This window comes from Pristiophorus japonicus, unplaced genomic scaffold (assembly GCF_044704955.1).
Source record: "Pristiophorus japonicus isolate sPriJap1 unplaced genomic scaffold, sPriJap1.hap1 HAP1_SCAFFOLD_540, whole genome shotgun sequence".
NCBI lineage: Eukaryota > Metazoa > Chordata > Chondrichthyes > Pristiophoridae > Pristiophorus > Pristiophorus japonicus.
In genome coordinates, this window is record NW_027254447.1 from 273,715 (window position 1) to 301,462 (window position 27,748).

Genomic DNA, 27,748 nt, shown 5'->3' on the forward strand with positions numbered 1-27,748 from the left:
CCCTTTCCTGCTTTCTCTCCATACCCCTTGATCCTTTTAGCCTTAAGAGCCATATCTAACTCCCTCTTGAATATATCCAATGAACTGGCATCAACAACTCTCTGCAGTAGAGAATTCCACAGGTTAACAACTCTCTGAGTGAAGAAGTTTCTCCTCATCTCAGTCCTAAATGGCTTACCCCTTATTCTTCCTCCAAAGCTGTAAATCACTGTCCTATGCACTCTCCGTCCTCCCTGTGCTGAAATTCAAACACATCGCACGTCTGAAGACAGCGTATCCTCCACTCCCAGTTTTCACCATCAACTCTGTCTGGGTTCAGTCCCACACTCACTAGTTCCCCTCCCCTGAAAGTGCTAACTCTGGCTGGGTTCAGTTCTACACCCACTGGTTCCCCTCCCCTGAAGGTGCTGACTCTGGCTGGGTTCAGTTCTACACTCACTGGTTCCCCTCCCTCTCCTCCCCTGAAGGTGCTGACTCTGGCTGGGTTCAGTTCTACACCCACTGGTTCCTCTCCATCTCCTCCCCTGAAGGTGCTGACTCTGGCTGGGTTCACTGGGACCCTGTAGCCCGCCCATACTTTGCTCTTTTGCAAAGATGGCCACGCATGCGCTCTACATCTCGATGAATCTCGGTGGCGACGCATAAACCTGCAGCTTTCCGATAATAATAACTTTTATTTATATAGCACCTTTAACGTAGTACAATGTCCCAAGGCACTTCACAACAGTGTTACAAGACCAGTTAGCCTAACATTTGTCGCAGGACATTTGGAAAAGCATAATTCAGTCAAGCAGAGTTAGCATGGTTTTTCTCCTGCTATGGCCCCAGCTTCTGATACACACTTATGTTTATAGATTCTGTCCCTTCCTGTTACATTTTTGTTTCCCCCAATGCTACCCTGCTCTATTGCCTTCACCTTGTTCTTTGAGCTTTTAGGTTTCTGCTCACCTGAACCCTACCCACCACTGATTAATAAAGCTCTCTCTGCAGCCCTAGTTATTCGGTTCACCAGGACTCTAACCCCAGCACATTCCAAGTGGAGTCCATCCCAAGTATAATGTGGGAAAGTGTGAGGTTGTCTGCTTTGGCAGAAAAAATAAAAAAGCTAATTATTATTTAAATGGAGAAAAATTGCAAAGTGCTGCAGTACAGAAGGACCTGGGGGTCCTTGTGCATGAAACACAAAAAGTTAGTATGCAGGTACAGCAAGTCATCAGGAAGGCAAATGGAATGTTGGCCTTTATTGCAAGGGGATAGAGTATAAAAACAGAGAAGTCCTGCTACAACTTTACAGGGTATTGGTGAGGCCACAGCTGGAGTACTGCATGCAGTTTTGGTCTCATTATTTAAGAAAGGATATACTTGCACTGGATAAGATAAGATTCACTCGGTTGATTCCGGAGATGACGGGGTTGACTTATGATGAGAGGTTGAGTAGGTTGGGCCAATACTCATTGGAGTTCAGAAGAATGTGAGGTGGTTTTATTGAAACATATAAATTATGAGGGGGCTCGACAAGGTGGATGCAATGAGGATATTTGCACTCATAGGGGAAACTAGAACTAGGGGACATAGTCTCAGAATTAGGGGTCACCCATTTAAAACTGAGATGAGGAGGAATTTATTCTCTCAGGTGGTTGTAAATCTGTGGAATTCTCTGCCCCAGAGAGCTGTGGTGGCTGGGCCATTAAATATATTTAAGACGGAGATAGACCGATTTTTTGTGCGATAAGGGAATAAAGGGTTATGAGGTGCGGGCAGGGAAGTGGAGCTAAGTCCATGATCAGATCAGACATGTGCTTACTAAATGGCAGAGCAGGCTCGAGGGGCCAAGTAGCCTACTCCTGCTCCTATTTCTTATGTTCTTATGTTCTCATTACATAGTACCAGATCTAAGATAGCTTGCTCCCTGGTTGTTTCCACAAAGTACTGTCAAGGAAACTATCCCAGATACACTCTCTGAATTCTTCGTCAAGGCTATCTTGGCCAATTTGATTTGTTCAATCAATATGAAGATTAAAATTGCCCATGATTATTCCGGTTCCTTTTTTTACAAGCCTCCATTATTTCTTGATTTATACTCCATCCAACAGTTTAGTTACTATTAGGGGGCCTATAGACTACGCCCACCAGTGAGTGTAGTATTTATTCTGTATCTGTCAGTCTCTGGTTAGCGAATGTGGCTTTTCCTTTATACCTGTAAGTTTATGGTATGGAAGGGAGGTTTTCACTCTGTACCTGTCAATTACTGGTAAGTGAGTGTGGGTTTCATTCTGTATCGTTCATTCTCTGGTATGTGAGTGTTGGATTTACACAGTCCTTGTCATTTTCTGATATGTGAGTGTGGGTTTTACCTGTGTCTGTTTCTGATATTTGTGTGTGGGTATTACTTTATCTCTCAGACTATGGTATGTGAGTGTGAATTTTACTCTGTATATAACAGTTTTCGGAGTGTGAGTTTGGATTTCACACTATACTTGTCAGTCTCTGGTATATGTGTGGATTGTATCGGTAAATTTCAATCTCTGGTAGGTGAGTGTGGGTTTTACTCTCGGTCAGTTTCAGGTAATGTGTGCTTCTGTCTGTACCTGTCTGTTTCTGGTATTTGAATGGGGCTTCATTCTGTACCTTTCAGTTTTTCTGATGTGAATGTGGGCTTTAATCTGTACCTGTCAGTTTCTGGTATGTGAGTGTGGGTTTTATTCTGTATTTGTCAGTCTATGGTACGTGAGTGTGGGTTTTACTCTGTATCCATCAGTCTATGGTATGTGAGTGTGTGTTTTACTCTGTATTTGTCAGTCTATGGTATGTGAGAGTGGGTTTTACTCTATCTGTCAGTCTCTGGGATTTGAGTGTGAATTTTTCTCTGTATCTGTCAGTTTCTGGTATATGGATTTGGTATTATCTGCAAGTGTTAATCTCGGTAACATGAATGTGTATTTTTGTCTGTATCTTTCACTCTCTGGGAAGTGAGTGTGCGTTTCATTCTGTAGCTATCCGTTTATGATATTTGAGTAAGGGTTTTAATCAGTACCTGTAGGTTTCTGTTATGGGAGTGTGGTTTTTAATTTGTATTTGTCAGTCTCTGGAATGTGAGTGTCCGTATTACTCGATCTATCGGTCTCTGGAATGTGAGTGTGGGTATTACTCTGTATCTATCAGTCTCTGGAATGTGAGTGTAGGTATTACTCTGTATCTATCAGTCTCTGGAATGTGAGTGTGGGTATTACTCTGTATCTATTGGTCTCTGGAATGTGAGTTTGGGTATTACTCTGTAATTAGCAGTCTCTGGAATGAGAGTGTGGGTATTACTCTGTATCTATCAGTCTCTGGAATGTGAGTATTACTCTGTATCTATCAGTCTCTGGAATGTGAGTGTGGGTATTACTCTGTATCTATAAGTCTCTGGAATGTGAGTGTGGGTATTACTCTGTATCTATCAGTCTCCGGAATGTGATTGTGGGTATTACTCTGTATCTATCAGTCTCTGGAATGTGAGTGTGGGTATTACTCTGTATCTATCAGTCTCTGGAATATGAGTGTGGGTATTACTCTGTATCTATCGGTCTCTGGAATGCGAGTGTGGGTATTACTCTGTATCTATCGGTCTCTGGAATGCAGAAGTGTTTTTTTTCTGTACCTCTCAGTTTCTGGTGTGTGACTGGAGTTCACTCTAACTATCTGTCCCTGGTATGTGAGTGTGAGTATTTGTCTGTAGCTGTAAGGGCCTGGTAGGAGAGTGTGGGTTTCACTCTCAATCAGTCAGACAATCTCAGGTATTGGAGGTGATTGTGATTCTTTCTCAATCTGTCATTCAATGTGTCTGAGCGTATGAATCATTATGTTAATCCCAGTCTCTGGTACTGTTTGAGAGTGTGGGATTAATTCTGTAGCTGTCAGTTTCTGTTACTGTTTGAGAGTGTGGGATTGATTATGTATCTGTTAGACTGGTGATGTGTGTGAGTGTGGTATTGATTATGTATCTGTTAGACTGCTGATGTGAGAGTGTGGGATTGATTATGTATCTGTTAGACTGGTGATGTGTGAGAGTGTGGGATTGATTATGTATCTGTTAGACTGGTGATGTGTGTGAGTGTGGGATTGATTATGTATCTGTTAGACTGGTGATGTGCGAGAATGTGGGATTGATTATGTAATTGACAGTCTCTTGTACTGAGCTATTCTTGCTCTGTGTGTCCGTTGGATTTGGTTCCTTCTCCACCTGCTGTAGGCGGATGATAGTTTGCGATTATCGATGACTGTCTCAGGAGGAGGTTTGGTTCAGGCCATTACCTCTGTTTCTCTGCTCTTGTATGACAGCAGTTGGGTTTGAGAGTCAGTGTACAGACACCAGTGTGGATTGACACCGTGTCAGTGTCTATCTGTTCATGTGTCTGAGTAAGGGATCTGCCTTTCAATGCAATATGATTGGACTTTGGAACAACATATTATTGTACTGCTCCAAGTGACTGTGGGATTCATAGCATAACTCTGGGAATTTGGATCATTGTGGGACTGACAGCTTCTGCTATCTGTGGCAATATGATTGCGGTCAGTTCTGTGTCTCTGTGCTCTGAGAGTGATAATGTACTTACTGTGTGTGAGAAGGAGCTGCCTGCACTGTTCCTTGTGTTCTGGGTTGAGGAAAGATCAAATTTATTTTGGCTTGGTGAAGTATTTTGCTCTGAGAATAATAATAGGAGAACACTATTAGTTATGATATGGACAGGCAATGGAGAGAATACATTTATAATTCATGTGTTTGTGTATAATAAAGTAAAGTACCTGGAGAGAGGAATCTGTGATACAAACAGTGTCATTGTCCAATCTCACTGCAGTACAGCGGCACTCAGATTCACCACACCAGGTGTATAGGACGGTTCTATAGAAAGTTATCAGCATCCAGACACAACCCAAACCCAGTACTGGTCTATGAATGGGACCACCCGATTGGCACAGTCCAGGTTTATATCTCCTACTCCCATGGGACTACCTGTACATTTCTGAATCGCTTCCTGGAATATAACCACAGGTACCTGGGCTGTACAACAATTGTTCTCAGTCTATTGAAACCGAGCTGAGGGCCTGTGTCATTAACAGAATGTCATAGTTACCAAATGCTGATGTATCTGAGGGGGCGACAATGTATCTCTCGATCACCAGCAACATGGTTCTGGAGAATTCAACGCACCGAAACAAAATAACCCATTTTTGAAATGTCTCCTATCACATTCCTCTTTTGGTGTCTGTAGTAGATGCACTTTGTGAAACTCCTCACATCCAGGCTGTGTTTACACTGTTCAATGTCCAAGAACAACAGACACTGAGATTGGAACTGAATCAGGAACATTCACTACTGATTTGGGGAAAGAAAGCAGCAATGATTTGAAAGAGCGAGGTGATTTACTTTCTCTGTTAAACTTACACTGAACACACATAGCCCGAGAATGGGCTCCCCCTTCCCCCACTCACTCCATGTTCCAGAACTAGTTCCTGCTCCACTCTGCCTCTTACAGAAAGCCCCCGACTGCCGCTGAACTTACCCCGACTCAAAGCCCATCTGCGGACACAGTCCCAATGCGATGAGCTGCTGTAAGGAGGCTGCTGTTTGCTCCCTTACTCGGGCCCGGGATTTCTCCGCTCCCTGATGTGTTCAATGATCATCAGCCGAGCACAGAGGAAACGACAGCCGCTGACAGAATTGGGGGAGGGGAGCTCACATGGGCCCTTCCCGTCGGTTTAAACACTGTGTGGGGAGGGGAGGAGCAGCGTGTATTTAGCGCATGCTCAGACCATCTTTTTGTCACAAATTAAATTGGAAAAAATGGGATTATTTCACAAGTTGCTTTTATCACTAATTAAATGGGCCACATTGCGAGCATGTTAGTTATCATCCGAATTACTGAAAAAATGATTGTGCGAGCCTGACACTGGAGTACGAGTGACTAAACTATTTACTCATTCCGTCAGTCTCTGGCGTGTGTTTCCCTGTCAGTTTCTGACAGGCATGTATGGGTTTTACTTGCATATTATTGCTCAGATACATGGGTGTGGGTTTCATACTGTACCCGTCCGTTTCTGCGATGTGAATGTGGGATTTATACTGTACCTCTTTGTTTCTGGTATCTGAGTGTGTGTTTTATTCTGTACCTGTCAGTTGTTGTGAAGTGAATGTGAGATTTATTCTGTACCTGTCAGTCTCTGCTATGTGAGTTGGGATTTATTGTGTACCTGTCAAATTTTGAGATGTGAGTTTGGGTTTTATTGTCTACCTGTCAATTTCTTATATGTGAGTGTGGGTTTTATTGTGTACCTATCAGTTTCTGATATGTGTGAGTGTGCGTTTTATTCTATATCTATCAGTTTCTGGTGAGTGTGGTCTTTATCTGTATCGGTCAGTTTCGGTTATGTCTGTGTGTGTTTTATCATGTACCTGTCAGTTTCTGATATGAGTGTGTGTACTTTAACCTGTATCGTCAGCTTCTGGTATGTGAGTGTGGATATTGACCAGTATCCATCAGTTTTTCAGATTGGAGTATGGATTTTATTCTGTACCTGTCAGATTCCGGTATGGGAGTATGGGGTTTAATCGAGACCTGTCATTTTCTGATGTGTGACTGTGGTTTTAATCTGTACCTGTCAGTTTCTGGTATCTAAGTGTGGATTGCATTCTGTACCTGTCAGTTTCTGCTATGTGAATGTGGGTTTTATTCTGTTACTGCTGTGTGAGTGTAGGAATGAATATGTACCTGTCAGTTTCTGAGATGTCATTGTGTTTTTTTCTGTACCTGTCAGTTTGTGGTAGAAGTGTGGGGTGTCAGTTTCTGGTATCTGCGTGTGGATTTTTACCTTTATATGTCAGTTTGTGCAATGTGAATGTGGGATTCATTCTGTATCTCTCATTCTGGGGTGTGTGAGTGTGTGTTTCCTCTGTACCTGCCAGTTTCTGGTATGTGTGTGTGGAATTTATTCTGCACCTGTCAGTTTTTGTATCTGTGTGTTGGTTTTATTCTGTATCTGTCAGTTTCTGGTATGTGAGAATGTGTTTTATCCTATATCTGTGAAATTTACAGATCAGAGATGAACTCAACAGACAAAAGTTTTTCATTATATTGGACAAATGCGATTCAGAAATATTTGGAGTAGATACTAGCTATTAGTACATTATATAAACCATAACTGTCAGTGGTACAGTGTGTAAGTGTGGGATTCACTCTGTACCTGTCAGTCTGTGGTACAGTGAGTGAGTGTGGGATTCACTCTGTATCTGTCAGTCTGTGGTACAGTGAGTGAGTGTGGGATTAACTCTGTATCTGTCAGTCTGTGGTACAGTGAGCGAGTGTGGGATTCACTCTGTATCTGTCAGTCTGTGGTACAGTGAGTGAGTGAGAGATTCATTCTGCATCTGTCAGTCAGGGGTACAGTGAGTGAATGTGAGATTTATTCTGTATCTGTCATAAATGCAAGTGTTTGTTGTTGCTATAGAAATGAAGCTTTTCAGTTACTTACGGTGGTTAACATTAACGCAGAAGAAAATGTCAGAAGCAGCCTCGTGGATAACCGTCGGCAAAGTGCTGTTCCTGCTGGGCTCACGATTTGCTCGATGCAAACTTGGCTAATAACTCTAGAGGTGATGGAAAAGAAAGCAACATTTGGGGATGTTTGAGTGAGATGAGAAAACATAATCAGTGCGAGGAGCCCGATCAGAGAGCTGGCGGGCAAGAAGCATTGAGCTCCTGTTTAATGCCGATGCTATTTCCAAAACAACGGGGAAGAACAGTCCCTGGATCTGGGAACTTGAGGAGGCCTTTCAGCACATGGAACTTGGAGGCAAATCATCCCTTTGAGCCTGTTACATAAGGAACAGGAAGAGGCCATTCAGTCCCTCGAGTCTGTTACAGTGGAATTGGAGGAGGCCTTTCAGCCCCTCCTGCATGTTATATAGGAACTGGAGGAGGACATTCAGCCCCTCAAGCATGTTAAATTAGGATCACAAGCAGGCCATTCAGCCCTTTGGCCCTGTGACATGGGAGCAGGAGAAAGCCATTCAACCCTTCGAGACTGTTATATCGGAACAGGAGGAGGCCATTCAGCTCCTCGAGCCTATTACATTTGGAACTGGAGAGGGCCATTCAGCTCCTTGAGCCTATTACAGTTGGAACTTGAGAAGGCCATTCAGCTCTTCGAGTCAATTACATTTGGAACTGGAGAGGGTCATTCAGCTCCTCGAGCCTATTACATTAAGAACTGGAGAGGGCCATTCAGCAATTGGAGTTAGAAAGCAATAGGATGACACAATTCTGCCCCTCAGGTCTGTTACATTAGGAATAGGACAAGGGCATTCATCCCCGCGGGACTGTTTCATGGGAACGGGAGGAGGACATTCAGACCTGCGAGCTTGTTATATCGGAACTGGAGGAGGCCATTCAGCCCCTAGAGTCTGTTACACAGGAATAGAAGTGGCTATTCAGCCCCTGGAACCTGTTACATCAGAATTAAAGGAGACCATTCAACGCATTCTAGCCTGATACATAGGTACAGGGGGAAGTCATTCTGCCCCTAGAGTTTGTTACATATGAACAGGAGGAGGCCATTAAGCCCCTCGTGTTTATTACATTAGGAACAGGAGAAGGCCACTCAGTATCTCCAGTCTGTTAAATTGGAACAGGAGGTGGACATCAGCCCCCTCAGGCCTGTTACACAGGAATAGGAGGAAGCCATTCAGCACCACAAACATGTTTAATTTGGATAACCTGTCTGTGTATCCACACACTGTGATAGGTACCGTACCTACTGTGTGTGAGAAGGAGCTGGTTACACTGTTCCTTATGTCTCAGGTGGAGGAAACTTCACATTTGTTCCGGTTCCTTCAATTCCTTGTCTGTAGGAGAAGGTATCTCTGATCATTCAAGAACAGTAGAGGTAGAAAAGACTAAAGTGATGAATGTAATCGTTCAATTAATATTTATTATGAACATTCGCAAAGGGAAGCCAGCGATACAAACAGTGTCAGTGTCTGACTCCACTACAGTACTGCAGCACTCAGCTTCTGCACACCAAGTGTGTTGGGCAGATTTACAGCAATTTACTGACATCCAGACACAACCCAACCCCTGCCCTGCTTCAGGAATGGGACTACCCGATGGAGCACGGACTTTTACCACAGCTCAGATTGCTGCTCCCCTCTCCCAGGGCACTAACCGTTCAAACAAAAACAAAGATTCGCTGTTTAAAACATGTCCTTCACATTTCTCACCCGGTGCCTGCAATAGATGCTCTTTGTATAAATCCTCAGTGTCCGGCTCTGCTTCCACTGCTCGCTGTCCAATGACAACAAACACGATGAGACTGGAACTAAAGCAGGAACGTTCACTACTGGTTTGCAGGGAGAAAGCAGCAATGATTATAAACAGCAGATCCTTCTCATTCTGTCTCCCTTACCCGGGACACACGCTGTCCACACACAGCCCGAGAATGGCCTCTCCCTTCCCCCACTCACTCCACGCACTGAGACCAGTTCTTCCTCCACTCCGCCTGTTACACACAGACCCCGACTCCGCCTGAACTTCCCCCGGACTCAGTGCCGATCTCTGAGCCCATCTGCCCAAAGCGATGTGCTGCTGTAAGAAGGCTGCTGCTCGCTGCCTTACCCCGGGGCCGCGGTGTCTCAATTCCCGGTTGTTTAAACCACCTTCTTCCAATCACTGAGTGAATGGCACTCACAGGCAGGGCTGGGAGAGGGGAGGGCGCATGCGCTCTTCTGCTCACTGGAAATCGACACGGGGGCGGGGCTTATCCCCGCATTCGCAGCTCTCTGCAATAATTCGGCCTTTAAAAATCAAAGTGAACTTTTCCCGATTTACTTTTATCAGAATCTGAGCAAAGGAACTGGGCCTGGGGGACAAGGACAGAGAATGTTTAAAGCTGGGGGCCTTGCCCCTTTGAGATGCTCAATTTGGGATCATTCCGTGCAGGGTGTATTTCACTTCGTGAGCCCGTCTTCACAAAGCAATCCTGCAGAAACATCGGAGGGACGGGGGGGTAGGAGTGTTTGCTGGGACTGTGCAGGAGTTAATATCTGACAGAAACTGTCCCAGTTTAGTTTAATCAGAGTGAAACACTCAGTCACTGAGAGTAATACCGAACGACCCTGAGCTGCAAGATTACAGGGAGCGCAACAGGCAAGCGAGGGTTAAATATGGGACCTTGTTTCTCTCACTCTCTGACACTGTCCCGCAGTGTGGGATTAATAATGTGTTTGTCTGTGGTACAATATCAGTGAGAGAGGGGACTGCATCTTCTGTCTCTCCAATGGGATCTTTCAGGATAAAACCGGACCTCACAGATCAGTCTGGAACTGATACTGTGCATGTTTCTGTGTCTCACCGCCCTGCCTCCCCTGTCTCTCTCTCTCTCAGCCCACTCTCTCTCTGCCGCTATCCCCCTTTCTCTTGAACTGTCTGTTAAGGCGGGATTCTGTTATTTAGCGCGATGTGGAAACACTGTTGGAAGTACAACAGTGAGAATGTTTCTGTTTCTCTCTCTGGTGCAATACATGACGGTGTGGCACTGTGACTGAGCGTAATATGGAGACACTGATATACAATGTAAGACTGATACTGTGCCTGTCTCTCTCTCTTTTCCGCTGATGCTGTACATGAATGTGTGATAGTATCATAGAGCGTAATAAGCAGACACAGTTAGGGAGTTTAAGACTGGTACTGTGTCTCTGTCGCTCTCTCTGATAGCCATCTCTGGGTGTTGACTATGAGATGGATAGGACACCAGTTACAGTTAAATGTCCATCCGTTTAGGAGGAGAGAGAGACACACAAAGAGGCTGGTGCGACGGTGAACACATAATTTATATTTTCACGTTAAGCAAACATATTTCTGCGTGCGAACAATACAACAACTTAACAGCAGATATGGGTTAAGCCAGCCTCTGCTGTGATTGGCTCCTGCCCCTGAATCTGGAACAGGCACTGTGAGGAGCGCCAGTCTCAGAGTGTTTAACACTTAGTGAGCTGGGAAACTACAACTAATCCCGAGAATCGGCAGCACAGGCCGAGCGGAGAGGAAACCCTGTGCTGGGAGCTGTAAATCTGGGACAGTTTGTGTTGTGAATGTGCAGATTGTGAACATTGTGTGAGCGAGAGTGTGTTAAAGGGACGGCCGGGTGAGACTAATGTCACTGTGTTTTTATGTGTCCATCTCATCGCCGGATTCCAGAGTCCCTCTTGTGTAAAATTCAAAGATTTCCCTGTCACAGGATCGCCCTGCTGCCCTGCTCAGGTCTAAAGTGGGAATTAAACGTCAAGTTTGATGTGATTTCAAATTTCAGTCGAAAAACAGAGAAAATGTCCGCGATCGGGTGAGAGAGCGCGATCAGTGCAGCAATGAAACGGGTTTAAATCCAAATTGCTGCCTTCAATTCGGATGAAACTTTTTCGACAACAAACATCCCGGTCTTCGGGACAGAAAGAGGCCAGTCTGGGACTCTGGAGGGCCCGGGTTGAATTGGAATCGGACAGTTAATGAGGAGAGAGAAACACAGAGAGGCTGGAGGGGCGGGGAGCTGACAGCAGGATGTCTCCGCCCCGTCCGCTCGCTGCCTTTAAGTTGCTCTGTGCCGCCGCCTCCCGTTTCATTTCTGACCGATCTCTGACTGTCAGAGAGATTTTCCACAGTGTCGCGGACATGACTGACACTGCAGCCGCCGAAACGGCTCCTCCTGCCGCCGCTGCTCAAACCAAGGCTCCCAGTAAGAAGAAGAAGGCGGCTCCCCGCTCCAAGCCAGCCGGTCCCACGTTGGGCGAACAGATCCTCAAGGTTGTGGCCGATGGCAGCGATCGCAAGGGGATGTCCCTGACCGCGATAAAGAAGGCTCTGGCGGCCAAAGGCGTGGATGTGGAGAAGCGCGGGTCCCAGATCAGGTTCAGTATCAAGAGGAATGTGACAAATGGCTTCCTGGTGCAGACCAAGGGCACGGGCGCCTCGGGCTCCTTCAAAGTCGCTAAGAAGGAAAACCAGGGGAAAGTGGGAAGGAAGGTGAAGAAACCGGCAGCCAAGAAATCTCCAGCCAAGAAACCAGCAGCCAAGAAATCTCCGGCCAAGAAACCAGCAGCCAAGAAATCTCCGGCCAAGAAACCAGCAGCCAAGAAGGCGCTAACAGTAAAAAAGACACCGAAAGCGGCGGCTGGGAAGAAGTTGGTGACGAAGAAGACCTCAGGCGCAAAGGTAAAGGCGGCCAAAAAGGTGGAAAAACCGAGGGCCAAGGCCAAATCAGCAAAACCCAAGAAAGCAGCGCCCAAAAAGTAAATAAAAAGTGCAATTTGTAAACATCTGAACCCAAAGGCTCTTCTCAGAGCCACACACGCCTCTCAGAAAAGAGCTGATCCCCGAATCAAATGATCCCTGTCCCGGGGCCGGGCTCAGATTTCAGACAGAAATCATTGAACATGAAGCCAGGATACCTGGTGACTCGCTGATATTGGCTGCACCCACCCCTCCCCCCAGTGTCTGCAATAAAACCCACAGAATGGGATGTCCGGACGGGCCTCACTGTAACTGGGGATGTGTTCGGCTCCAGTCTCAGTTCCTGGTCATTGTCATTTCACAGATTCAGTGGGAGAGTCTGAGACGGTGATACTGGCGGAGATACCCCTCCTCACAACTCAAACCCCAAACACCACATTCTCCAAATCAGCTGGAATAAGGTGTTTGTAAACTGCTGAACCCGTCTCTGAGAGGAAGTGTGGGGAGATGAAATAAGGTCTGAGATTGACAGGGAAGGGGCTGTATATAGGCGGGAATATTCGCGATTGTTGATTGTAACGGGACTTTATTTAAAAGCTTCTGGTTCATGGAAGCCTTGAAGATGAATTCCGAGTCTGTAAGGGTTTGTGCGGAGCGCTGTGTTTCGGTTCTATTGTGGGAAAACGGTTTGAAATTGGCGGCTGCAGAAAGCTGGAGGCGGAGCTGGAAGACCAGAGGCCGCTCTCTGCTCTGTCTGTCAATCTTGACTCTGTCTCCTCCCCTTCCCGCCTCTCTCACTCTGCGCTTTCTCAGTCAGGTCGGCTCCGGCTCTATAAAATGGAGCCGGGAGGAGCTCGCTTCTCATTCAGCGGCTGTCTGAGTGAAGAATCATCATGTCTGGGCGAGGTAAAGGTGGTAAAGGACTGGGTAAAGGCGGAGCAAAGCGGCACCGTAAAGTGCTCCGTGATAACATCCAGGGCATCACCAAACCAGCTATCCGCCGCCTGGCTCGCCGTGGCGGTGTCAAGCGGATCTCAGGCCTGATCTACGAGGAGACCCGTGGGGTGCTGAAGGTTTTCCTGGAGAATGTGATCAGGGATGCGGTCACCTACACTGAGCACGCCAAGCGCAAGACGGTCACTGCCATGGATGTGGTGTACGCTCTGAAGCGGCAGGGCCGCACTCTCTATGGATTCGGCGGCTGATTAACTGGACCCTTCTCCCCCAAACACAACACAAAGGCTCTTCTCAGAGCCACCCACCAACTCACAGAGAGAGCAGTGGCCTGGGGATGGGAGCGTGGACAATTTGGTTGGGAAATGGTTTTGGCTGTTTAATTAATGGAAAGAAATATTTGGATTTATATAGCGCCTTTCACGAGCACCGAACGCCTCAAGACCAATCAAGTACTTTTGGAGTGTAGTCGCTGTAGGAATATGGAAATTATTAAATATTTTACAAGTATTGTAAATGTGAGAGATCAGAAATTTCGGCTGACAGTCACAATTACCGGGTGGGATACACAGTCCCCTTTACCCAGACATTACAGTCTTCCCTCACGGATAATTCCTGTCATGTGAGGTTTCTGTGAGAATCGGTTAAATGGGACGGCACTGGCGGGATCGATGCGGGACTTTATGTTTACAGGAAGCAGTGACCGGGGATTTATTCCCGCCCGGTACAGACCGATTAGGGAATGGAACAGAATTCAAACCGGAATGTTACAGAGAAATGGACTTGGTGACTTATAATGGGGCACAATCGCCGTTATAAAGAGCGGGATTTTAAATTGCTGGCGGGAAATTAGAGTTTCTTTAATCTCTGTTGGTTGATACTGTGAAATTGGCGGGCTTTTTGAAATTGACCAACTGTCAGTTTCAGTTCAGCCAATCAAGGCCCAGTAATCCCCGCCCTTCATTTTCACTCTCGGTGCTTGGTTCAAACTTGATTGGCGGTCGGGCTGCAGCCAATCACAGCCCTTGGGGCGGACCCTCACACACTTTAAAAGGAGGCCCCAGAGGAGGCTCCGCATTAACAGTCCCTGTGTCCCAGATTTTTTTTTGTGTTGAGATCCGTTCAGAAAATGGCCAGGACCAAGCAGACAGCGCGCAAATCCACCGGAGGGAAAGCTCCTCGCAAACAGCTAGCGACCAAAGCGGCCCGGAAGAGCGCTCCGGCCACGGGCGGAGTGAAGAAGCCTCATCGCTACAGACCCGGCACCGTGGCTCTAAGGGAAATCCGCCGATACCAGAAATCCACCGAGCTGCTGATCCGCAAACTTCCCTTCCAGCGCCTGGTGCGGGAGATCGCTCAGGACTTCAAGACCGACCTGCGCTTCCAGAGCTCGGCCGTCATGGCCCTGCAGGAGGCCAGCGAGGCTTACCTGGTGGGGCTCTTTGAGGACACCAACCTGTGCGCCATTCACGCCAAGCGAGTCACCATCATGCCCAAAGACATCCAGCTGGCCCGCCGCATCCGCGGGGAGCGCGCCTAGACTCCCCCTGCCTCGGCTCGAAGCTTCAGCACCAAGTGCAACAACGGCTCTTTTCAGAGCCACCAAATCAGCAAAGGAAAGAGCTGCGATCTCCTGTAACCAGAGCTTCGTGTTGTTTCATTAACCCATTGTAGGGACGGGCAGAGGGTGAGGGACTGATTGCAGATCGTGTGTTTATATACCAGCTCCGTTCACATAGGAGTTATTGACGATTAACTAATGAACCCTTTAATATTTTAAGAAACTGACATCGGCTTTGCGTCGCTCTGACCTCGAGTTCCCCGGGGCAGAGCACAGATTTCCCCATTCGATGTTGCCGGAGAATGGGGACAGGCAGATCTGGGAAGCACTGCAATTGACCCAGGTCGTGTGTGTGTACATCGCTCGCTGCTCCAGTGCGGTCTAAACTGACTGGCTTAGTAGAGAAATACACAGCCCGGGAACGGCCGGAGCTCCCGAGAACAGAAGCAGCATTCAAACTATCTCAAACCAGACCAAAATTAAACTAGGCCCTTTTATTACTACATTAATTCATCACCGCCGACTCTCTAGTTTTCAGATAGACTAAAGAATATTTAAGGAACCGGTGGCGGTATTTATACAATTGTTGAGTGACAACTTGTAGTTCAATTATTCGCTGTTAACTGGAAGAGTGTATCTGTGAGCAGAGAACCGTAATGCAGAGACTGGGAACTGAAAACTCCCCCATACGGATAAGTGGTAAGCCATTTAGGACTGAGATGAGGAGAAACTTCTTCACTCAAGAGTTGTTAACCTGTGGAATTCCCTACCGCAGAGTTGTTGATGCCAGTTCGTTACATATATTCAAGAGGGAGTTAGATGCGGCCCTTATAACTAAAGGGATCAAGGGGTATGGAGAGAAAGCAGGAAAGGGGTACTGAGGTGAAAGATCAGCCATGATCTTATTGAATGGTAGTGCAGGCTCGAAGGACCGAATGGCCTACTCCTGCATCTATTTTCTATGTTTACAGGTCTAAAACAGACCAATCTCTAGGTACATGAATTAAAGGGCTCTGACTCCATTAAGACAGTAAGCAGCCCTTTCACAGATACTGTGGGTGGCTCTGAAAAGAGCCTTTGGGTTATTAGATTAAATCTTGTCCGCTTTATTTGGTCTTGGACGAAGTGGTGGTTTTCTTGGGCAGCAGCACAGCCTGGATATTCGGCAGCACTCCACCCTGAGCGATGGTCACCTTTCCCAGCAGCTTGTTGAGCTCCTCGTCGTTGCGAATGGCCAGCTGCAGGTGTCTGGGACTTTGTGTTGTCGCGGGCCGCATTGCCGGCCAGCTCCAGGATTTCAGCGGTCAGATACTCGAGCACAGCAGCCATGTAGACCGGGGCTCCGGCACCCACACGCTGAGCGTAGTTCCCCTTTCGCAGGAGCCTGTGAACACGGCCCACAGGGAACTGCAGTCCGGCTCGGGAGGAGCGAGACTTGGCCTTGGCCCGAGCTTTAGCGCCGGTTTTTCCTCTTCCAGACATTTCCACAAGTTCAGACAAAGAATGAGAAACTCCTCCCACATCAGCTTCTGGAGGGATGCAGAGAGCGAACCTGTGATTGGTCGCCCTGAAGTGGATTTCATTGGTCTTTTCCGCTGACCAATTACCATCTGTTTAGCCCGCCAATGAAAAGAGGGCGAAAATTACTGTTCGACTTCCAACGAATCTTCAATTTCAAAAACCCCGGCAATAATTTTTACAATGCGGATTATGTTAATAAATTCACCATTAGCCAAAGATTTCCAAACACTTTTTATTTCCTTTTGTCGTATTCCATATTGCTTCCAAATTCCAGGATATTACAATTAAGATGAAATTCGGGCCCAGTTTCAAACGTTCTGTAACGGGACACATTCCAGCTCAATCTTTGTACAATTTGGGAATCACAGATCATGGATCGATCCTCCGCACAGGCGGGAGTGAGACCAGAACTGGGAGTTCTTCTGTGAAAAGAGAAGAGGGACACAGGGTTCAAACTCCCTGTTCTGGTCTCTGTAAGAACTCCCAGTCTGGGCCGTTGCACTCGGAGTCTCGGATTAATAAGCGGGTTGAGCCGAACTAGATATTTTTTATATATTTAAAAGGGCTTGAGAGAGAATGAGGGGACTAAAGTCTGAGTTTCACCTCCTAAAATAAGATCATAATTCATTGGCAGGCGACCACGGACAGTGTGTGCAGTTTACTGGGAGGGAAATTCATCAGCGAAGTTAAGATTGAACCGGACAGTAAAACCGCTTATCTAAGAATTCAAATCTAAATCTACAGCTGGAACTTTAAATGTTGTCAAACACACTTGCTCAGGAAATAACTACAGTAAATTGAGTTTAAAGGGTGATGTGTTTGTGCAGCTCTTTCAGAGACGTTGTGGGTGGCTCTTAAAAGAGCCGTTGTGTTTGGGGTTTGTTCTGTCAGGACAGCGTGGAGTTTTACTTGGAGCTGGTGTACTTGGTCACCGCCTTTGTCCCTTCCGAAACGGCGTGCTTGGCCAGCTCCCCGGGCAGCAGCAGGCGCACGGCGGTCTGGATCTCCCGAGAGCTGATGGTGGATCGCTTGTTGTAATGGGCCAGGCGGGAAGCCTCACCCGCGATGCGCTCGAAAATATCGTTCACAAAGGAGTTCATGATGCCCATGGCCTTGGAGGAGATGCCGGTGTCGGGGTGAACCTGCTTCATCACTTTGTAGATGTAGATGGAGTAACTCTCCTTTCTCGACTTCCTGCGCCTCTTGCCGCCCTTCGGTGGCGTTTTCTTGATCACTTTCTTGGCGCCTTTCTTGGCAGTAACTGATTTCTTCTCTTCAGGCATCGCCTTGTTCAATCCGACCCAGACATGACGTAAACTCAGCTCGGAGCTCGCATTATATAGGCAGCCCCACACTCCGCCCACAGCCCTATGCTAATGAGGGATTGGTGAAGGCAACGATTGTGATTGGTTCATTCGCTGCGTTGTCAATTTCCATTGTTCTGTAATTCTCGGATTGGATATTTAAAGAGACCAATCAGATTTACTGCTCGCCACAATCTCAAATTCTTGAATTCGGTCATCAGTTACATCCCCTCCCGAGCCATATTCTGTTATTTATCGATCTAGATGTCAACATGTTCGACAGACATTGACCGGTTTGTATCCGAGATTGCTTGAGGGTCACTTCTGGTCAGGTCTTGGGAGTCCTTCTGTGAGGGCAAAAAACCCTCACTGTCCTTCCGCCCTGATGCTGCCTTCCTCCCACACCTTTCTTATCTGTCACTGCTGTAACTATATTAGTTGTTTCAGTATTACCTTCACTGGAATATGCCGTACCTTCTGTGCCGTAAACGGCCTATTTCCCTTAGCACAAGGGAATTAAAGTAATTGGCAGGTTTAGAGGGGAAATTTCTTCACGCAGAGGGTGGGGGTCTGGAACTCACTGCCTGAATGGGTGGTCGAGGCAGAAAACCCACCCACCCGAAGACCACCTAATAAGACTGTGTTCTTCTGCCATCTGGGGAGTGCACCCCAGCAAAACACCCACCCAGCACTGTGAGGGGAGACCTGCCCTCACAGCTTCCCTCTTTCCCACCCCCTCACCCTCTCTCTCTCTCTGTCTCTCCCCTCTCTCCGAGAGCACTTTCCTCCTAATTAAAAAATCAAGACAACTGAGCAGAGGGAGCAAGGCCCCTCCCCAATCGTTAACTAGGGGAGAGGTGTGCCTCATTAAGAGCTCCCTCTGCTCACATATTTAACAAGGCCTATTAAGACAATTAAGGTCTGTGACTCTGGGGTAAGTGTAGCCCTTAAAGGGACCCCGTGATGGCGACCCCATCCACGTCGGTGGCAGGGCCAGTTAAGACTTACGCGCAAGCGGCATCCGTAGCCACGGCGATTCCTACGCCTCCTGCTGCCCTGCCACCATTTAGATTAATAACTAAAAAACATGGGGTCAAGAGCTACACTCACCCCACTATGAGCATCAAGGAGTGCGTGCGGGCGATGGCTGGGGTAGTCGGCCCCTCGGCCATAATCGTGGCCTCCATGATGTCCGGGAAGGCTGTGTTCTTCCTGGGGTCGGAGCGGGCGGTGTCCCTGGCCCTGAAAAGGGGCTCATGGTGGGCGGGACATTCCAGCCGGTGGACCCTCTCGAGGCCACCGCGCAGAGTGTCATTCTTTCGAATGTCCCGCCCTTTGTTCCTGCTGAGCTCCTGCTCCCCCACCTACATCAACTGGGTGAGGCAAGGTCGGGGATTAACCCGATACCGCTCGGCCTCAGGGAGACCAGCCTGCGTCACGTGTTCTCCTTCCGCCGCCAGCTTTTTGTCCGGCTGGCGCGGGAGGAGACGACGGAGGGCACCTTCAACGTGGTGCATGAGGGGACTGCCTACCGCGTCTTTTGGATGTCGGACGGCGTGCGGTGCCATGCCTGTAGGGAGGTGGGGCATGTTCGTAAGAACTGCCCCACCTCCAAGGTTGCCAAAACACCAAAGGCGGCCAAGGCTGGCGCCGCCGCCACCCCTCCCCCTAGTAGCCTCCGCGTGGGTGCGCGGACATCGTCGGAGGCCTTTGTCTTCATGGCCTCCGGCGGGGGGTAGGGTGAGCGTCCGGGCGGAAGGAAGGCATGGAGGAAGGTGAAATACCTCGAGACGGGTCCCCTCAGTGCGCCGGACAGCCCGATCACCACGCTCGGCCTACCCGTCGTCACCGGCAAGCGACCAATTCTGCAGAGAGGCTCGGGCGCGGGCAAGAAAAACAAAAGGGGGGAGCAGAGCGGGAGGCCTCGGCACACATGGAGGTCTCCCTGCCTCCGCATCCCCCTCAGACAAAAAAGGAGGCGCCGCTCCAATGAGGCAGAGGGAGAACAACATCCCTCCACGGAGAAGTCGATGCCTGCCGCATGTCCTGCGTCCCCCACCAGCGCCCCCAAACCGCACCGTAGGCGGGGGGAATCTGTCCCCAGGGAGGGTCAGACAGTCGAGGCTGCCCAGCCTCTGCCTCCCGGGGATGGCGAGGAAAATCTACCTGTTGTGGGGGCCTGGGGCCGGCGGAGGAATGCGTCGCCGCCGGGTCGGGCGTCCCAGGGACTGAGGCGGGCGGGGCTGAAAAGGCCGAACCTGAGCCCGCCCAGCCAATATACAACATTTCCCGGGATCTGCTCGATCTGGCAGATAAAGAAAATTTTTATAATTTTAAAGAACCTACACACGCTGGGCTGGGGGCTGGCGGGGGGGGAAGGGGGAAGAACACCAACCCTCGCCCCCAACTTTGGAGCTGGGGGACTTGGAGGACCTGGAGCGGTTCTTCAACCAGGTCTCTCCATGTTCCCCGGTGCCTTCTGCTGCCGCTTCCTGACCCAGCATCACAATTAAAAGAGCCCAGTAGGGACTCCTCTGCCGACGATCCTGGGGGTGGGATCGGGGCTGAGCCAGGGGCTGATGGAGTGGCCGGGCCATTTGCTGTACCTTGGGTGGTTGATGGACCAGCTGCTGGCGGCGACCTGCCGGAGGGAGATGGGGACTCGGTGGAGGGCGCGGGAGAAGATCTGGAGTCCATCGCCAGTGAGGTGGTGGATCTCCTCGTGCCCGCTGCTGAGTACCCCCCTCATTCCTGTAAAGGAGCTCCGGGACTTTATGATCCAGAGCCAGGGTCACCGCAACCGAGCCCACCTGCCCCTGGAAAAATGGTCCGAGCTGGCACTCCTCATCAGGTCCGTCCGCGCTGCCGCTAAAACCATGGCTGCGGGTGGGCCCTTATCAAAGGCGCAAAGCCTTGAGCTGCGCCAGTTCAAAACGTTCCTCGCTGGGCTGCTGAGGGAGTGGAGGTCAACACATGACTCCATTCCCCCGCCACAATAGATTAAGTAAAGGTTGCACTGTGCTTTTGTCATGAAGATAACCATAGCCAGCCTCAACATCAATGGCGGCAGAGAGGCACGCCGTAGATTTAACAAAATTTTGCTCCTGCGGGAGGGGAAATATGCGGTGTGCGTTCTGCAAGAAACCCACACCATTCCGGGAAACAAAGCCACGTGGCTCCTGGAATGGCAAGGAGAGGTCCGCATGAGCCACCTCACTGCCACTTCTTGTGGGGTGGCCAACTTGCTGGCCCCGCATTTTCAGCCGGAGATCTTGGGGTCGAGGAGCACGTGCCAGGCCGCTTGCTGCACGTCATGGTTCACCTGGGGGACGTGCCGCTCCATCTCCTGAATGTGTACACCCCTCAGCCTGGCCCGCAGCAAACGCGCTTCTTTGAAGAAGTGTCCGCTCTTCTTGGCTCCGTCGATGTCGGCAACTGCATTGTCCTCGGAGGGGATTTCAACTGCACCCTCGAGGCGAGGGACCGCTCCGGTGCCCCGCAGTGCATGACAGCGATCGAGAAGTTGAGGGACCTGGTCGGGTCCTTCGACTTGGTGGATGTCTGGTGAAATCTCCATCCCGACTCCAGCACCTTTACTTGGGTGAGGCCTGGAGTAGGATCGTCCAGAATCGACCGCCTTTACGCGTCTCGGGCATACGTTTCCTATGTTCTGGCCTCCATGCGGCCGGTGCCGTGTTCGGACCACCACCTGGTGTGGGCGGAGCTCGCTTCGCTCCGCGCGAGGACAGTGTCCGCGTACTGGCATTTTAACAACCAGCTGCTGGAGGATGAGCGGTTCCAGGACTCGTTCCATCTTTTCTGGGCCGACTGGAGAAGGAAGCAGGGGGGCTTCTCCTCCTTGAGGTTATGGTGGGACATGGGCAAGGCTCACGTCCGTGTATTCTGCAAAGAGTATGCGAGGGGGTCGACCAAGGGTCGGGCGCCTAGAAAAAGAGGTGCTCGACCTGGAATCCCGTGTCAGTCACGTCGTCGAGGACCCGGCCCTGCGGACGGTGTACGAAGCGAAGAAGGCCGTGCTGAAGGACCTGCAGTTCCTCGGGTCCCGAGGCGCATTCGTGAGGTCGCGGATCTGGTTCCTGCGGGATCTGGACCGCAACTCCCACCATTTCTACTCAATGGAAAAAAGACAGGGTGTCCATAAGCAGCTCTTGACGCTGCTGGCCGACGACGGCTCTCTCGTCTCGGATCCGGAGGGCGTCAGCAACAGGGCCCGAGAATATTGCGGGGCTCTGTTCTCTCCGGAGCCGTCCAATGAGGAAGCGCATCGAGTTTTTTGGGAGGACCTGCCGAAGGTCGGCCCAGAGGAGGGCGAAAATCTGGAAGCTCCGCTCAACCTGGCGGAGCTGACCGGCGCCCTCGACCAGCTCTCGAGGGGAAAAGCCCTGGGGCTGGACAGGCTGACTGTGGAGTTCCACAGGGCGTTCTGGGATGTCCTGGGGGGAGACAACACGCGGGTCCTGGGGGAAAGTCTGGCGACCGGGAAGATGCCCCTCTCTTGGTGCAGGGCAGTTATCGTCCTGCTGCCTAAGAAGGGTGATCTCCGCCTACTTAAGAACTGGCGCCCAGTCTCCCTTCTCAGCACGGACTACAAAATCTTCACAAGGGTGATGTCTGCTCGCCTTAGCGCCGTGCTGGACCACATGATCCACCCCAACCAGTCCTACACGGTCCTGGGCCGGACAATCCACGATAACATACATATGGTCCGGGACATCATCAATCACTCCCAGGAGGCTGGTCTGTCGGTCGCCTTCCTATCTCGCGACCAAGAGAAGGCGTTCAACAGGGTGGATCATGACTATCTTTTCGGAACTCTGCACGCTTTTGGTTTCGGGACGCATTTTGTCACCCGAATCCGACTTTTGTATGCCGCCACGGAGTATCTGATTAAGGTTAATGGGTCCTTGACGGCACTCCTTCACTTTAGGAGAGGGGTGCGCTAGGGATGCCCCATGTCCGGCCAGTTATATGCCATCTGCGTGCAGCCTTCCTGCGCCTCCTGCGGACGAGGTTGATGGGACTGGCTCTGCAAGGGCCGGGCATGGAGGCCGTCCTCTTGGCTTATGTCGATGATGTGCTCCTCATGGTAGAGGATCCCGTTGACCTGTGGAGGATGCGTGAGTGCAAGGAGATTTACTCGGCCGCATCCTCCGCCAGGATCAACTGGGAGAAATGTTCCGGACTCCTGGTGGGTCAGTGGTGGGTGGATTTCCTGCTGGAGGAGCTCAGGCCTTTTGCCTGGAGCACGACCCATCTCCTCTATCTGGGAGTCTACCTTAGCCCCGACGAGGAAGCCTGGCCGGCAAATTGGCAAGAGCTGGAGGCCAAGGTCACCGCTCGCCTAGAGCGTTGGACAGGACTGCTCCAAATGCTGTCCTACAGGAGTCGACTGCTAGTCATAAACCAGCTGGTGGCCGCCATGCTGTGGTACCGGCTGGTCACTTTGACCCCTCCCCCTGCGTTTGTCGCCAGGATACAGAAGAAGCTGGTGGACTGTTTCTGGAACAACAGGAAGCACTGGGTCTCTGCGGCGGTCTTGAGTCTCCCGCTTAGGGAGGGCGGTCAGTCGTTGGTGTGCATCAGCACCCAGCTAGCGACTTTCCGTCTTCAGACTCTGCAGAGATACCTTCACGTTGAGCCCCCTCTTAGGTGGTGTGCGCTGGCGACTTATTTCTTCCGCCAGCAGCACAGCCTCAACTACGACATGCATCTCCTGTTTGTGAGCTTGGGGGGCATCAGGACCGGCGTCCAGGGGCTGCCTGTCTTTTACCAGGAACTCATCAGGGTCTGGAACAAAGTCTCCACCAAGCGCAGCTCTCCACCGGCTGGAGTGGCGGCTGTCCTGCAGGAGCCGCTGCTCGGGAATCCGTACCTCCACGACCGAAGTTTCAGGTGGCAGTCCGACGAGAGGGCTGCGGCTGGCGAGGTGACCAGGGTCAGGGACCTGCTCAATGGCGGAGGAGCGGGCTGGATGGCGCCAGACATGCTGGTACGGCGCCTAAATTCGGCCGACGTCCACCGCGCGGCCGATGCCATCGAGTCGCTAAAAACAGCTCTGGGCCCTGACTCCGTTTGGTGTGTTGAGGAGGCTCAAGCACGTGAGGAGATCCCGTCCGAACTGACCCCAGTCCGGACGGAATTCCTCATCGGCGCCAAACCCCGGAACCTCCCTCGGGAGCCGGCACCTCACAACTTGAGCCACCTCGGGGAAATCCCCTCCGTCCCTTTCAGTTCTGCATGGAGGGGGTCCTGTACGGGCTGCTCCTGCACACTCTCAACCTTGCCATCCTCGTCTGCTGTCCGGACACGCCATGGCGTACCATCTTGCTGTCCGGAGGAGGCGGGGGTCCCCGATGGAGTGCACTCGATGCGGGAGTCCTCCCATTATTTATCGGGGACTTGGCCTGGAGGGTGGTACACGGAGCAGTCCCATGCAATAAATTTTTAAGTCGGTTCATGGGCTCCCAGGCCGCCTGCAATTTCTGCAGTCTGGAAGAATCCGTGTTCCACGTTTTTAGTGAATGCACGAGGTTGCAGCCCCTGTTCCATTATTAAAAGGGGCTGCTCCTCAATTTCTGGCTGCACTTCAATTCCACACTCCTGATCTTTGGGCACCCTGTGCGGAGGGGAGCGGGTAGGTCCGAAGGCCTCCTTGTAGGACTGCTCCTGGGCACGGCCAAGGGTGCCATCAGCCGGTCCAGGCAGCGGGCGGTCGTTCAGCCTGACTGGCTGCCTCTCTTCCATGCTTACATCCGGGCCAGGGTGTCCCTTGAGATGGAGCACGCGGTGTCCACCGGTACACTCGCGGCCTTCCGCGAGAGGTGGGCGCCGGAGGGACTGGAGTGTATTGTCACCCCCGGCACCAAATTTTAATATGATTTTATATGTTTTAAAGTTTAATTTGTTTTAATTGCTGGGTTTTAGTGTCCCCCTCCCCTTTTATAGGGGGCACTTGTAAATTATGGTTTTTCTGCCCAAAAAAAACCCCACAAAAATAACCAAAAAAAAAAGGGCACGTGAAAAGTGTTTGGAGTGTCCCCCAGATCAGGGGGCACTTGGATTAATTTATTATGTTTTCCCCAAAAGAGTTGTGCCATAAACGGCCTATTTCCCTTAGCACAGGGGACATAAATTTAAATTAATTGGCAGAAGGTTGAGAGGGGAAATTTCTTCACGCAGAGGCTGGGGGTCTGGAACTCACTGCCTGAATGGGTGGTCGAGGCAGAAACCCTCACCACATTTAAAACTACTTGGATGTTCACTTGAAGTGCCATAACCTGCAGGGTTACGGACCTGGAGCTGGAGCTGGAAAGTGGGATGAGGCTGGATAACCTTTTGTTGGCCGGCACGGACACGATGGGCCGAAGTGGCCTCCTTCCATGCTGGAAGCTTCGATGATAAATGTCTATAATTCTGAAACTAAAAGGATATATCATCCATCGTGCATATGCGGATTTAAAACATATAGACCTTGGCGAAAATATTTATCTATACAGAACAAAATATAAATCAACGATATCTCCCTCCACCCCAGCCCCCTCCCCCACTCCCTGTGAGGCGGTGGTTGGCACTGAGACGAGCCTTTGCTTTGTGCTTGGGGGAGAGGGTCGCGTTGAATCCATAGAAAGTGCGGCCCTGCCGTTTCAGAGTGTACACCACATCCATGGCATTGACCGTCTTGCGCTTGGCTGCTCAGTGCAGGTCTAAACTGGCCGGCTAAAGAAGAGAAATACACAGCCCGGGAACGGCCGGAGCTCCCGGGAACAGAGCCAGCATTCAAACTCTCAAACCAGACCAGAATTAAATTAGGCCCTTTTAATAACAGCCGACTCTCTTCATACAGCTTTCATTGATAGACTAAAGAATATTTAAGGAACCGGTTGCGGTAATTATACAAGTTTTGAGTCTCTGACAACTGTAGTTTAATTATTAGCTGCTAACTCGAACAGTTTGGGTGAGCAGAGAACCGTAATGCAGATACCAGGAACTGAAAACTCCCGCATACAGGTCTGAAACAGACCAATTTATCGGTACCTGAACTGAAGGTCTCCAATAATACAGTAAGCAGCCCTTTCAGATACTGTGAGTGGCTCTGAAAAGAGCCTTTGGGTTATTAGATTAAATCTTATCTGCTTTACTTGCTCTTGGACGAAGTGGTGGTTTTCTTGGGCAGCAGCACAGCCTGGATATTAGGCAGCACCCCGCCCTGAGCGATGGTCACCTTTCCAAGCAGCTTGTTGAGCTCCTCGTCGTTGCGGATGGCCAGCTGCAGGTGTCTAGGGATGATGCGGGTCTTTTTGTTGTCGCGGGCCGCATTGCCGGCCAGCTCCAGGATTTCAGCGGTCAGATACTCGAGCACAGCAGCCATGTAGACCGGGGCTCCGGCACCCACACGCTCAGCGTAGTTCCTCTTTCGCAGGAGCCTGTGAACACGGCCCACAGGGAACTGCAGTCCAGCCCGGGAGGAGCGAGATTTGGCCTTGGCCCGAGCTTTACCGCCGGTTTTTCCTCTTCCAGATATTTCCACAATCCGCAGGTTCAGACAAAGAATGAGAAACTTCTCCCACATCTGCCCTTCTTATACCTTCTGGAGGGATGCAGGGAGCGAACTTGGGATTGGTCACTCTGTCGTGGATTTCATTGGCCTTTTCCGATGACCAATCACAGCCTGTTTAGTCCACCAATGAAAGGAGGGCGGAAATTACTGGTTCCCAACAATCAGAATCTAACGATTTTTAAAATTCAAAAATCCCGCCAATAATTGTTAAAATTGCGGATTATGTTAGTAACTTCACCATTAGCCATATATTTCTAAACAATTTGTTTCCTTTTATCTTATTCCATGTTTGCCTTGCAAATTCCAGCCTGTTACAATCAAGATTAAATTCGGCTTCAGCTTCAAACTGTCTGTAACGGGCGGGACTCAGTCCCCACTGATTCTGTAACGGGACACATTCCAGCTCCATCTTTGTAAAAGTGAACTTGTTTTCACAGGAGCTGCTGTGGGAGTGAGACCAGAACGGAGAGTCCTTCTGTGAAAAGAGAAGAGGGACAGAGTGTTCAAACTGCCCCTGTTCTAGTCTCTAAGAACTCCCATTCTGGGTTGTTACACTGCGGGGAGTCTCGGGTTAATAAACAGACTGAGCGCAACGGAATAAAACAAAACGTGAAAAGGGCTTGAGTGAGAATGTGACTGAAATCGGAGTTTCCTCGCCCCCCAAAATAAATTCGTCGGCAGGCGCTGTGAATGAACGGGTCTGAGGACAAAGGGAAAGCGACCAGGGACGTGTTTGTAGTTGACTCTGCAGGAAATTCCAGCGACACCAAGGTCGAACCCCTCAGTGAAGCTGCTTATGAGAATTCAAAACTAAATCTACAGCTGGAACTGCAAAGGTTCTCTCACACAGTTGTTCGGGAAATAATTACAGTAAATTCAGTCTAAAGGGAGATGTGTTTGTGCAGCTTTCAATGATGTTGTGGGTGGCTCTTAAAAGAGCCGTTGTGTTTTGGGTTTGTTGTCAGGACAGCGTGTAGTTTTACTTGCAGCTGGTGTACTTGGTCACCGCCTTTGTCCCTTCCGACACGGCGTGCTTGGCCAGCTCCCCGGGCAGCAGCAGGCGCACGGCGGTCTGGATCTCCCGGGAGCTGATGGTGCGGCGTTTGTTGTAATGGGCCAGGCGGGAAGCCTCACCCGCGATGCGCTCGAAAATATCGTTCACAAACGAGTTCATGATGCCCATGGCCTTGGAGGAGATCCCGGTGTCGGGGTGAACCTGCTTCATCACTTTGTAGATGTAGATGGAGTAACTCTCCTTTCCTCGACTTTCGGCGCTTCTTGCCGCCCTTCGGTGGTGTTTTCTTGATAACTTTCTTGGCACCCTTTTTCGAAGCTGGTTTCTTTTCTTTTTTTTTTTAAATTCGTAGCCAATCGTTCCAATTCTTTGTCAAATCACAAACGCCAGAGGTCACCTTGCACACGCCAAGGATCACTCTGCGCCAATGCTCTTAGCCAAAAGGCCTAGAGCCACTGCACCGTTCCTGGAAGTACTGCAATACCAGGTTCGTGCCATGGAGGTGGATGGGTCAGGTCCCCCACACACCTCCGTGGAGGTGGATGGGTCAAGCTGGTT

At 50.0% G+C, this 27,748-nt stretch overlaps 4 protein-coding genes across 4 annotated transcripts in view; 2 read left to right on the plus strand and 2 right to left on the minus strand.

Annotated features, from left to right (window-relative positions):
• The window catches only part of LOC139254459 (zinc finger protein 239-like), a 131,612-nt gene that overhangs the window by 33,046 nt on the left and 70,818 nt on the right, over positions 1-27,748 (plus strand). The window lies entirely within an intron of this gene.
• On the plus strand, positions 11,700-12,320 carry LOC139254454 (histone H1-like). The gene has a single exon (XM_070873670.1). It carries the CDS (start codon positions 11,700-11,702, stop codon positions 12,318-12,320), a length of 621 nt encoding a protein of 206 aa, XP_070729771.1.
• Positions 17,199-17,576, minus strand: LOC139254451 (histone H2B 1.2-like). The gene has a single exon (XM_070873666.1). It carries the CDS (start codon positions 17,574-17,576, stop codon positions 17,199-17,201), a length of 378 nt encoding a protein of 125 aa, XP_070729767.1.
• LOC139254455 (histone H2B 1.2-like) lies at positions 27,155-27,506 on the minus strand (the record flags this gene model as incomplete). Its single annotated transcript, XM_070873671.1, is given in 2 exon segments — positions 27,155-27,433; positions 27,435-27,506. Coding segments are annotated over 2 exon segments (351 nt in total), but the record flags the coding sequence as incomplete, so codon positions are not given.

What these genes read in the sequence shown, in the direction of transcription:
- LOC139254454 (XM_070873670.1), top strand. Translation starts at nt 11,700, where the DNA reads ATGACTGACACTGCAGCCGCCGAAACGGCTCCTCCTGCCGCCGCTGCT.
- LOC139254451 (XM_070873666.1), bottom strand. Translation starts at nt 17,576, where the DNA reads ATGCCTGAAGAGAAGAAATCAGTTACTGCCAAGAAAGGCGCCAAGAAA.